The sequence below is a fragment of the Achroia grisella genome, unplaced genomic scaffold, assembly GCF_030625045.1.
Source record: "Achroia grisella isolate CSIRO2021 unplaced genomic scaffold, CSIRO_AGI_Agris_v1 utg241, whole genome shotgun sequence".
NCBI lineage: Eukaryota > Metazoa > Arthropoda > Insecta > Lepidoptera > Pyralidae > Achroia > Achroia grisella.
In genome coordinates this window covers 1926839-1939657 of record NW_026712734.1, presented here as the reverse complement: position 1 = coordinate 1939657, position 12819 = coordinate 1926839, and the positions used below count along the sequence as shown (strand labels likewise).

The 12819-nt window shown below is 30.3% G+C and overlaps 1 protein-coding gene across 3 annotated transcripts in view; it reads left to right on the top strand.

Moving 5' to 3' along the window:
• The window catches only part of LOC131842576 (sodium-independent sulfate anion transporter-like), a 31422-nt gene that overhangs the window by 3015 nt on the left and 15588 nt on the right, over window positions 1–12819 (top strand). For 2 of the 3 annotated variants that reach the window (XM_059191153.1, XM_059191152.1), the window contains exons 2-6: window positions 4376–4554; window positions 6905–7100; window positions 8928–9148; window positions 11688–11865; window positions 12330–12494. In XM_059191153.1, the coding sequence (XP_059047136.1) occupies window positions 4381–4554; window positions 6905–7100; window positions 8928–9148; window positions 11688–11865; window positions 12330–12494 (934 nt within the window). In that variant the 5' untranslated portion in view covers window positions 4376–4380. The remainder of the gene's footprint in view (window positions 1–4375; window positions 4555–6904; window positions 7101–8927; window positions 9149–11687; window positions 11866–12329; window positions 12495–12819) is intronic. The other variant, XM_059191154.1, reaches the window with a different exon arrangement.

Here is a 12819-nt window from a genome sequence, read left to right as displayed (position 1 = left end):
GAATAGGTCGAAAACCAAATATATATGTATATATATATAAGTTATTCCTTTTATCACATTTATTATATAATATCAAACTATGGTTAGTTTTAGTGGACGCGGCAAGGCATTCATTCCATGAATGTAAAATAAGATTTTGATCATCATCATTATCATCTACCAATAGGAAAGACTCACTTCACACACAGATGTTTCAGACAAGTAACCTCCCGCGTACACTCAGATGAATTACATGCTGAGGTTTTCTATCAGAAGAGCCGTATGCCTTTTTGCCATCACTGTGATATAAAAAAAAATATTACTTACCTCAGTAAATATATTTGAGCCTACAATATCGTGGTGTAGAAGATTTCTAACAAAAGGAACGCTTGCTCTGTACTAAGAAGGACGGCCATGACATTTTAAGTAGTGTACTTACCTATCTCTGAAAAGGAAAACGATGTGATCCGGCTTAGCCATCCTGGTTATTAGAGGATCATTATTATTGCTTACCTGCTTTAAATTCTACTTTCATCTTTGGTTTTATCTTGTTAATGGTCTTTTTAGGGTTCTGTATGAGTGGGTTTCATTTTGATGTTCAAATTCGTAAAATCTAGAATACATTATTCTATGTTAGAAATTCTGGTGCTATTTGTAAAGTAATTAAAATATTTATAGTGATATACGTATACTTTTAGTATACCTTATTAATTATAAACGCGGAAATGTGTCTGACTGGCTGTTTGTTACAATTGCACGGCTGAAGTGTCTTAAAGAAAGACTTCATAATATGTATTGCAAGAACGGACATAGCGTACCAACCACACATAGGTATATGTGGTTAGCTCTGCCTCAGCAATCTATCAAAAGGGCCAAGGTACTGCTTTATAATAAATAAAACCCTTTATAAATAAAAAAAACCCAAGGTACTACTGACCCATAAAACAGTAGAAGATACATTATAGGTATTAACGAACTGTTGGAGTCAAAACTTTCTTGCCTTTGGCTATAGACATAGCCCGGCATTTGCTTTTGTCTTGTTAAATTTCGCTTGTTTACTTATCTTGAAATAATTGCAATTATCTTGTAATTTCCGATCTGATTATGTCCGATCCTACAAAAGGATAAATATAAGTACAGGTTCTACAACAAGTACTATTTAAAAAGCGTACGGGTAACTGTAGAGTAAAGTAAGTCAAATCCGAGGACATTTTTATCAACTTCAAATGATAAACATGTAAATGAAACCTACTTGGCAAAGCACTAAAACCCACGTGAACGGGGTCTCAAATAGTAGTTAGTCACTGAATAAAATAAATATTATCAATTAAGTGACTAATCTACAGTAAACTAAATGACTGAACACGTTATGAAAATAAACGATAGATTACTCTATTTGTTTAGTACATTGTTTTGTATGAATACTTCACAAAACTTTATAAACAAAGAATTATCGGTGTGAGATCACCTACAACTAATTCAGTGATTTTAATGTAAATGACGTAATAATCAAATAATATACAGCAGGAGATAGTACAATCTTTTTATTGTTTGCTAATTGTTCCTTACTGAATATTTTCTTAGTGCTCATTTAGGTAAAATTTGGAACTCCTGTTAAAAAAATAATGTCTCTACAAATTTAATATACACAGTAAATTTTGTATAGTGCTTTATGGAATCTTATAACATACTCGTATGTCCTAGTACATGTTATTATCAAGCATAAATTTTCTTCGTTGAATAATATCTAAATCTAAATAACTAAATACAACATGTCAATAAAAAATAAACAATATGACAATCACGCTTGGTTTACTATGGATACTTATGCACTACACCTACATAATATATTGTTATTAGTATGTCTTTGTCTTTATTTTGCTTATGTTGTTATATGGTGTTGCGGTTATTTATTATTTTAATATTATAAACGTGAAAGTTTGTGAGTATGGATGAATGTTTATTACTCTTTCATTCAAAAACTATTGAACAGATTTTGATGAAACATTACAGTATTTTATCTCATACATCAGAATAATGTACAGGCTATAAATTTCATGCGGGTTAATCCGCGGGCATAGCTAGTATTATTATATTATCTTTATTAGTATTAAGAATTTCTAAACATTATTTTTCAATAATGAATTTATAGCATTGGTACACCTACAAAGATTGAGTCTGTATTAACAGTGTATAAAACAATACAATGAAGAAAGTATTTCGTGATTAGCAAATAAAAGGATAGTTTTTTATCAGCCTGTATTACTTTACTACAAATTACTTTTCCCAACAAAGAATTAATGATGATAATGATTGTCTCATAGATGATATCAAGTTTAAACAGTTTTTATCTTATTTACAAAATGTCAAATGATATTTAGAATAAATGATGCTACAGATATAAGAAATAATTTTTAGTTGTTGTTTTTATTATAACTTGAGTGTAGTCTAGCAGTGGTTGATTCGTACAATATATGAGGGAGGGACTTGACCTATTTTGAGATATAAAAGACCAAACAGTTATTTTTTAATATTTAATTACAAATTATTTAATAACTAGTGCCCGCGAGTTTTAATTATTTGATGTATTGCAAGTTCATCGAATAGAGATTTTAATAAAAAGGTAAATACCTTTTACATGTATTATTTAATAATGTGTGACATTTTTTGTTTACATATCACGTGCTTAATTACTGAATAAAACTGAGTAATTAATTGTTGGCCATTCCAAATACATAAAAATTAGTAATAGCTTCGGTCATCAATTCTAATATTGATGGGTGAATAATAATGATTAAACAAGATTTAATTACATCTAGTTATCATCTAATAATATAAAAAGTAATGAAGTATTATTGTAATTACATAAATGGAAACTATAATAAACTTCGATAAACAATGATAGCAATAAATGTAATTGTTTTAATAAATTTAATTAAATATTTGGTTTAATAAATCATATCAGATATAACTTATAACTTGTAAGTTGATGTAATTTCTATTTTCATATATACATATAAATCAATCTGAACAACAGTCTTTGTACAGAAACACATCGTTTCATCTTTGAGCTTAACTACCACAAAGAGATTCAGAATTGCTTCAAACCGCTTGATATGATTTTGATTGAAGAGACATCAAATTACCGGATTGTATTTCAGCACAGAGATTCTAACTTTTGACTGTGCAATGTAATATTGGAATATCTCATTCGATAATCTATCCCTATCACCTACTTATTAGTATCTTTTATTTTCTATATTATATAGATATTATTTAGTATTTAATACATATGATTATAGAATATATGTATGTAGAATATACTGATGGTTGCATACGTCATTATACTGAAATATTTATGGCAATTTTAGTCATATTTAAACCGTTTAATATCCGTATTTGTTTTGTGATATTCGTGTGTCTATTTGCATAGTTTACAAAATTACGTTTGGTACCTCAAGATTAAGGTTTAAAAGATCTCTATATGGAGTTAGTTATAGATTACATACCTTTTTCCTTTGTTGTGGAAAAACCATCATAAAAATCCGAATTTAGGGATTGGACAAGCAGATTCTGTTAGACTCGTATCGGCTAAAAACTCGTGCCGCATAGTCATAGTCACGGGGCGATGGGGTATTCTACTGCGATCCCGGCGGCATATCTAGCTGTGATATTATTCATGAAACTGAAAAGTTTCCCACATTTATTATTATTTCCTTCTCTCGCGTCGGTGTGACGCACTGTCTTCTGTGTACCCCTAGTCGACTCTTACGACGCCCTGGGGAAGACACCATTCTTACTTCGTCACCGCATGTAGAGCATGTATTACTGAGCTAATTAAAGAGTATATATAGATTTAAAATTTTATTTAAAAGAGTATTTTATTTTAAAACATCTAGGTTATGTAGTCTCCCTAAAATGGGCTATTCAAAACAATAATTTCTATGAATCCATTGCCAATTTATTGTTTATTCTTTGTATTTTAATAGAAACAGCTATTACAAAAATATTTTTGTGTATAATGTTCCATATTGCAATATGACTAGACATTTTCAGAGTTGACATGGGAATAGTACAATATATATAATTAGAGTACAAATATAGATATGTTTAGGCAAGTGGCTTGTAATAATCCTACATTGGTAATATTATTGTAGATACCTACGACGTTAACTAATGAAATAAATTGACTAATAAATTGTCTAATCAGGTAACTACCATAGAACGATAATTACTAACTTCTACTACTTACCCTGGCATGATATTAAGAACTTATTTTGTGAAAAATATCTTAACCTATAAATAAATTATTCTAAGAGTAAGATTTTTGTCCAGTTTAAGATAAATAAAAAAAGCCACGAAAAATTATGCATAATTAATGATTATCGATTTCCAGGGAAAATGAAGCTAATAGATCCGAGGCGGTTTGTCAGCAGGGTATTTCCCATAGTGCAATGGTCAAAAAGCTATGACCTGCAAATCGGTGTTGGTGACTTAATTGCTGGTATCACTGTGGCACTTACTCTGATTCCACAGTCTATTGCCTATGCATCCTTAGCTGGCTTCGAACCACAGGTATTTATATTGGTAATAGTTTAATTTACTACGGACATTGATATTATATATTATTCGTCGACATTTCAGTTAGGTATATAAAAATATAACTTCATTTTGTATCGCTATCAATGTCACTTCGTTACAACTCCGTTTACAAGCAAAAAACTCATTAATCGATTTGTAATATTCCCAATTATTTATTTCGTGTTAATTTCATGGATTATAATTGCTACAAAAATAATTTAATCAGTTAAATAAGAATTGGCGAGTAATATAACATATTTTAGAAAACGCAAGGATTTTCATAATATTCCAAGCGGTTATTGCTAGTTAGCAAATTTTTTTTATATTCTTGTAGAAGTATATATCATCTTGCCCATTTATGTAATGAAGTTCAGCGATATACCTGCTGTCTTTTGGTCGTAAAGACAGTAGGTATATTCTAGTGTATTTTTTCCCATTAGCGATACAATTTGGTCCCACTTTCTCGGGTACACAGTTGTAATCGAAAATAAACTTAATATTTTTAGCATAGGTATTACTAGATATAACATCTTAGTTTTGGTTTTGGTAAGTGACAAAACATTAGACCTTGCTAACTGCAGGTAGGTAGACAGTTAGAATGTTTCGACATTTCATTACTGTTTATATTTATTAATATAATAATACTCGTTCATAGTGAAAACTATGAAAACAGACATTTTTGGGTGAATAAACATTGTGATATCCACTTGTTAAAGCTATCGAAAACAGATCACTAATTATTTTGATGTTATAACGAATATTCAAATTATATTCAGATATTTCGCATCAATTCCATTCAGTCGGATGTTGTTTGTTATTGAAACACAAATATTTGCAACGATGTTCCGGTATTCAGTTGTTGTAATAATAGCGCTAGGTTTTGATCCTCCATCGTCGAGGTAATTTTATGAAATGTGCATTCCAATTAATATCGCAGAGAATGGGTATTTGCAGCAGCGAAAATTTCCTGTACTCTCTTTAATAGCTCAATTTCAGTGGAGTTTTAGTGAAAGCAATTGCTGTAAATGGATACGGATCCATAAGTTTTAAAATGTACACCCATTTTAAACGTATAGTATGAAATCATAGTGGGTAATATCAATTTAAAATTGTAAGCTACCTATTGTAATATCTCCTGGCTCCTTTTTTATTTTATTAGCTGGTGTTTTAAGTTTGCATTGATAATTAACTCAAGTCCGCTTACTTATATACCTGTTCAACCTGGTATATGCTTGACCTTGGAGTCGACATTGATTTCTCTCGTTTCGACTAGCAGGTAGAACTACTAAGTATTATTAATACCTAATTATATTCCTTTGTTAAACTTCACATCTCATTCCTTTAATTATTCGAACAATTTAATATAGTACTTATCTTTTTAATGTATCTATGTAGGTACATTTTTAAATCGAATGTAAGTAAGTAAGCGATTGTTCTCTTTGTAATGCACTTGCACATGTTATTGTACCTACATCTTTACTTTAGTTTATTGATAACATCCGTTACTTCACTTCATTGTTATAACAAGCAGGTCAAAATACTTTAGTAGGATGGGCCGAAGGAATATTATGCTATTCTGCTGACGAACAATTACGCCATTACGCCACTTATCTTGTGGTATAAATGTTCTTATATCCTATTTCCTAATTTAAAATTATTTAAATAATAGTTTTGCCTGTTGAAGACATACATATACTAAAGTAGGGAAAGACATAGGATTTGTTTCCGGAAATGACAATATCTATAAATATCGACATACAACAAAATTCTCATTGAATTATCCGAAACATATTTTTTTATTGTATAATTACATTTATTATTTATAATCATTAATTGACAGTCTCAATAGCTTACTTTAAATTCCATTTACTTGGTACGGGTAGTTTATCAATTTAACGATGTAATTTAATGACCATTTCCTGTATGCAGTGTTTCAAATCAGTCAATATATTAAATATTTCTCTTATGGAATAAAAAAAATAACAGTAAAGTACGAACATTTGCATCTATCACCAATTATAAAAGCAAAGGTTAAATTACAGTACAATTGTTGTAAATCTTCTTTGGATGAATCGATACATATATATGTACATACATATGTAGATAGTTCAGAACTGAACTCAATCTGAAATGTGGGATAAGAACACGAAAATTAATGAAATGATGACACATATAATTCTATTTTTATATGTTGAGGTATCCATAAAACGACTGAGTACGGCTTTACCGATGTGAATAATCTAACGTATAATATAAATACAGCCCAGCTTTGTTATTAAAGTTTTTGAATAAATACATGCTTTTAAATGTGATACTAATAGATGCCTATTTGTCTTTATTTCAGTATGGCCTGTATGCGTCGTTGACGGGAGGTTTCGTATATGCTCTAATGGGCACATGCCCTCAGATCAACATCGGGCCGACAGCACTCCTATCTCTACTGACGTTCACGTACACAAACGGCACCAATTCAGACTTTGCGGTGTTGGTTTGCTTCATCGGTGGTATTGTACAACTAATTGCTGGCATCGCTCAACTTGGTAAATTGTCTTCTATCTATATTCAGATCTTGCCTTTTACGGTTGAGAGAATCATATGCCAAAAGCCATGTTGTAGACACTTGTACTCAGGAGGTAGATATAAGCAAAATTGTTACATCTGTATTTTTTAAACTGAAACTGGAAAAAAAGAAAAGGGGTTACATTATAGAAAGTGGTGATTTACAACTTGACCTGCACCTTATAATTTTACGCCCAAATCTCAACCTTCAAACAGGTCCACAGTTTGCAAAGCTTGCTCGCAGACTGTAGCAATATATAAGTGACTGTCATCCCAAATAGAGTATCTCATGATCTCACGACCTGGCAGTTAGGTTAGCCTCTATGGTATGAATTTATATTTATCTACTCTAGTTATAAATCTTTGGTGTGGTTTAAGATTGTTGGTTTTGGTTGCGGTGGAACTATGACCATTATTTTAGACCATGGTGGCAATCAAGTAATAATCTATATGATGGTAAACGGCTACCGTAGCCTATAAATGCTTGAAACACCAATGATGGTCTGTGAATATTTTTGTCTTTCTTCGATTAAAGTAATTGTCATACAAAGAACAGTATCCATATAACTATACGAGAATGGAGCACCTGATTGCGAAACTTCGAAATATTGAACATACCTACTCCTATGCAACTGAAAATTGCACCACTCTGGTTTTATAGTCTTTAGAAATGCCGTTGTGTCGTTGGCTTTTATTGTTTTATTGTAAACTGTATTACATTGTACAATACTAAAGACAAAGTACTATATACAATAGAAAAAAATTCTTAAATTCAAAAGCATCTATATATTTTAGGGATTCAATGAGCAGAACATCTTAATAGACACTAAAATAAATTACACAATAAAATAAAAATCTATTTATTCAATTATTTAGGGAACTCTCGGTCCTTTTTTCCTCAATACGAGTTTTAACGTACATATAATATAATAAAAAAAACACGGGATATTTACCATGATAATATTATTTAAGAGTTCCCTTTATACAGTGTGTTTTGTTGTGACTATCGAAGTTTTTCCAGTAGTAGTGGTGACGGTGTACATAGAAAGCGGATAAACTTATTTGACTGCTCGTAATAATTGTTTACGTCCACCACCGGCCGAAGATGGTAGACTTGTGACTACGAACGTTCGTAACAGAGCCGAAATATCGGGAGCGTTTTTATTAGGGTTAATATCCCGTAAACAATCATGAAATTTATTTACAATATTTAAAATCTTTTAAAATACTATTAGACGTTTTATACACTATATAAAAAACATTATATATTCAATGATTACATAATCATCGAACTAGCGACTAGTTCCTACTTTGCCAGTAGTATATATACATAATACTGGCAAAGTAGGAACTGGTCGCTAGTTTACATGACAATAAAAGAAAAACCTGTTCATTGAACACATTTCATGGTAATAATTAAATTGTTTGACTTAATACTAGAGACGTTGGTTATACATACCTAATGTCTTTACACTTTGCATTCACAAATGGACATAAGGATGAAGGTTCTTTGAACTTGTCTTATTGTCCTCTTGCGGACAACGGTATCTCTTTATCTTTGTTTGAATTGTTTCTGAACTTAAAAAATGGATTTAATATATTTAAAATAATCGACTATATTTTTCAATAACAAATATTGATTTTTTAAGATGTTATAGAATTTTAAGGTACCTACTTTATATTAAGAGTCTTAGAAGGGAGATACTCCATTGTTAGTTAATCTATTACTAATATTATAATATTTATATATACTAATATTTTAGTTGTCTTATCATTGTGTTGTTGATTGTGGCATTGTATTATTGCAGGATTTTTAGTAGAATTCGTGTCGTTACCCGTAGTGTCTGGATTCACATCAGCAGCGGCTATCACAATAGCATCCTCACAAATTAAAGGATTGTTAGGTTTGAGATTCAGTGCTGAATCTTTTATGTCAACCTGGAAAGGGGTATTCAAGCATATACAAGACACAAGATTACCAGACACACTACTAAGTTTAGCGTGCTGTGTTGTGCTAATAGGAATGAAAGTGAGTATAAAGTGTAATTTCTTAAACTTTTGAAGTTTATGTTTTATGAGATATTTTTAGGCTGTTGTGGTATTGAGTTTAAATCAAGTGTGTCAAAAATTTTCATGATTAACAATCAAGCATGCATTATTCACTGACTTCATCAAGGAGTTAATCTTACCAAGTAGGTACATTTTTAGATTACAAAAACTGCTTACGGAATTGTTACGTGCTTGACTTAAGTAGAGAATTTACACAATAGTTTCAAGAGTAACAAAGTAATTTATAATTTATTAAGTACGTATACTACAATACCTGTTACTTTAACGTAAAATAAAATCCATTCAGCAATTTTGTTTTGAAAGTTAACATATAGTCAAGCAGACTTCCCTATTTCTAATATTATTACAGAAGGATAGTTCATTTTTAAATGAGTAAAGGAAATATCTACTCTGTAAATATACAGAGACCTCTCTAATCGCGTAGATACCTGTGTAAAATGACATCAGGGAATTTTTATTTTGTGTGTTCTAACGACATAAAAATGTCCAATGTAATGGATATATCTCTTATCGCGCCGTATTCAAGCCAAAATAATTTGCGTGTGGTGCTAAATCTATTGTGATTTGTGATATTGCATTACTCATAAAAACGTGTCACCTTAAAAAGTTATAGAGATAAATTTGCACATAGAGTCATCAGTATTTATTTTGTAAATAAATATTGCCAAAGATATCTTATATATATACATTATATATAGATAATATTGCCAATCCATACTATCATACCAATATTATATACACTAAAGTGCGTTTGTTTGTTTTTTACCATTTACAGTTTACGTTTACTAAATGGCTAAATTGATCTTAATATACATATGTATAAGCGACAGATAGTATCACGGCGATAGGGAAAGGCTATTTTAAAAGAGTAGTATTTATATATTTTAAATATAACCTCTATTATGTCTATAACTCTCATTGTTACCAATGTGAAGTTATAGACATCACAGACGTTAGTCTCAATACTTACATATTGTACAGTATACTGACGTGTACATTATGTTTTATTTATGTTTATATCTTGCTCACTGCATTAATATAATTAAAATGTATAAGACACGACCTCAGAATGAACATTTTTTTAAGTTTTTTTCCGCTATTAAAACAATTTTTATCATGATAAACTCCATGTATAAATATCTACTTAGTTTACCCGTTAGTTTAGTTAGTACGTTAACGTTAGTTTAGCATGAATTTGTCTCAAGTAGTCTGAGCTGCTTCTAGTTCTTCTCATATCATGTTCACAAGAGATACTGGAATCATTTGATAACTGCAACATCATAATGATTATAATAATTAGGTAGGTATATATATCATGTGATAGAAATAAATATAAAGTAGTCAATTTTGAATCTAATAATTATTTGAATATTTTTTTTTCAATTTGTATATCTTATGGGAAATAGGTATAGTCTGCACACACAAGTTCTAATATTTAAATCGAAATCTCATAGAGGTGTGCTATAGGTATCTTGTAGTTTCCAAGTTCCAAAGTCAGGATTCGGTGACGAGACTAATTGGACTTAGGTAACATTGTACATGAATAATTTATCTGCTGGTATTGTAATATTCCATAACTGGTTGTAGGTTTTGGTTGGTTCTATACAGTGAAGATATTAAATCAAATCAACTTGGGTTGAAATAATTTCCCGACTCTTGAGAACATTTATAGGTTTGATGTAATTTATGGATTATTATTAGATATTAACGGAATTTAATTTAAAATAAATAAATTTGTTATGATTATAATGTAATTAATTTCTCATTTAGGTATGACTAGGGTTTCAACCTAACCTTTTTATAGATATACAATGTATACGATGGAGTAATATAATTTACTGAATGCACTATGTACCTACATATTTATAAACCTTCTAGACGTAACTCTTGATCATTTCAAGAGTTATATGAACGTGAAAACCATATCAAACACATTTAGGAGACATAAATGATGAAACACACGGAAGAAAAGCGCGACTTTGCTTTCATAGGCCTAGGCATATGTATAGGTAGAGATGGTGTTTTACGTGTTTTTTTGTACAATAATGGATTTTCCTTCTATTTATCCTACTCCACGGTCTTATTGTAATGCAATTAGGTGGGGTACCTACGTGTGTACAAAAGAGGAAAACGGAAAACTAAAAGGTTGTTATTCGATTATACTGCAATTATCTTCGCATTCTTTTACGTACCTTTTATAGTAAAAATAAAATCTACGATAACAATCACTAGAAATAATTCTTAAAATATCATACATATAATATTTTATACTACAGTATAGGTACGAAATACACTTCTGATAATTTTATTTAAATATTGATGGACTATTTACAATTTTAATGAAATAGAGATGAAATAATTTACATATAACTAATTATTTATTCTAAATCTTGTAAATAATAAATGTAACATCTAATATGAAAGACCCTATTTACAAGGTTTTAGGTTAATTTCTATTTTTCGTAGCAGTGTTAAAATATTATTATTTTTATTTACAGGTTATAAAAGATATTAAAATTAAGGGTATAAATGACGAGAAGAGTCGGAGGACAGGTCTGATAATTCAGAAATGTTTATGGTTTGCGGGTGTAGGCAGGAATGCTGTGGTTGTGGTCTTGGCGGCCGTGTTGGCTTTCTTCGTACACCAGGATAAAGACGAGCCATTAATTTTAACAGGTACTGTTGCCACTTGCAATTTGTTTTCCTGAAATGTACAAAATAAAAACATCACTTAAATTTTATAAGTACTGTAACACATTTACATTTTTATAAAAACTTATAACATAGCTTCTACGACACAATGTAAGATTTTTCACAACAGTTCTTAGAGGTATTTGTTTATGTAAGTTCTATACATTTTTTTTTATTTATATAAATTATAAAAACAACAGTTACAAATATACGTAAATATTACAATTTATAAACTTAGTTACAACAGTACCGAAATAAAGCCATTACTGAGATACTCATATATAACTAAACTAATATTGGATGTAGTTGCCTACAAAGTAGGTTGTACAGTACCATTATGTTAATTATATTAATATTGTTTTATACAAAATATGTGGATTATTTTAAAAAAATGCATATATTTACGAGTATATGCATGTATATAAAATATAGATGATTTCTTGTTTCAGGCAATATAACACCGGGTTTACCAATGCCCCAACTACCACCCTTCCACACAACTGTAGGCAACACTACATATACGGCCGGGGAAATGTTTACCCATTTAGGCTCAGGGTTACTTGTTGTTCCAATAGTGGGCATCATATCTAACGTCGCTATAGCTAAGGCTTTTGGTAAGATATTTTAATGTTCTATAAAAAAACACATACATGTGAATATATACCTTCACAACTATTATACTATATAGGGTTGTCAGAGGCATTATAAACTTCGATGTTGTGGTAAATGAAACTCCTAACGTGACCACATTTCGCTTAGAATATTGATAGACTCGCCATGTAGAATACGCGGCAGAGAAAGAACCTTCACGCCATCACTAAGATGAATTTTCAGTTTGATATCAGTGTTTTCTTCATCGGATAGTCAGTCAGAAATACAAATTGACACTTTTTAGTCACACGTTTATTTCTTTGGACACGTTTGAATTCTTGGGAGTAT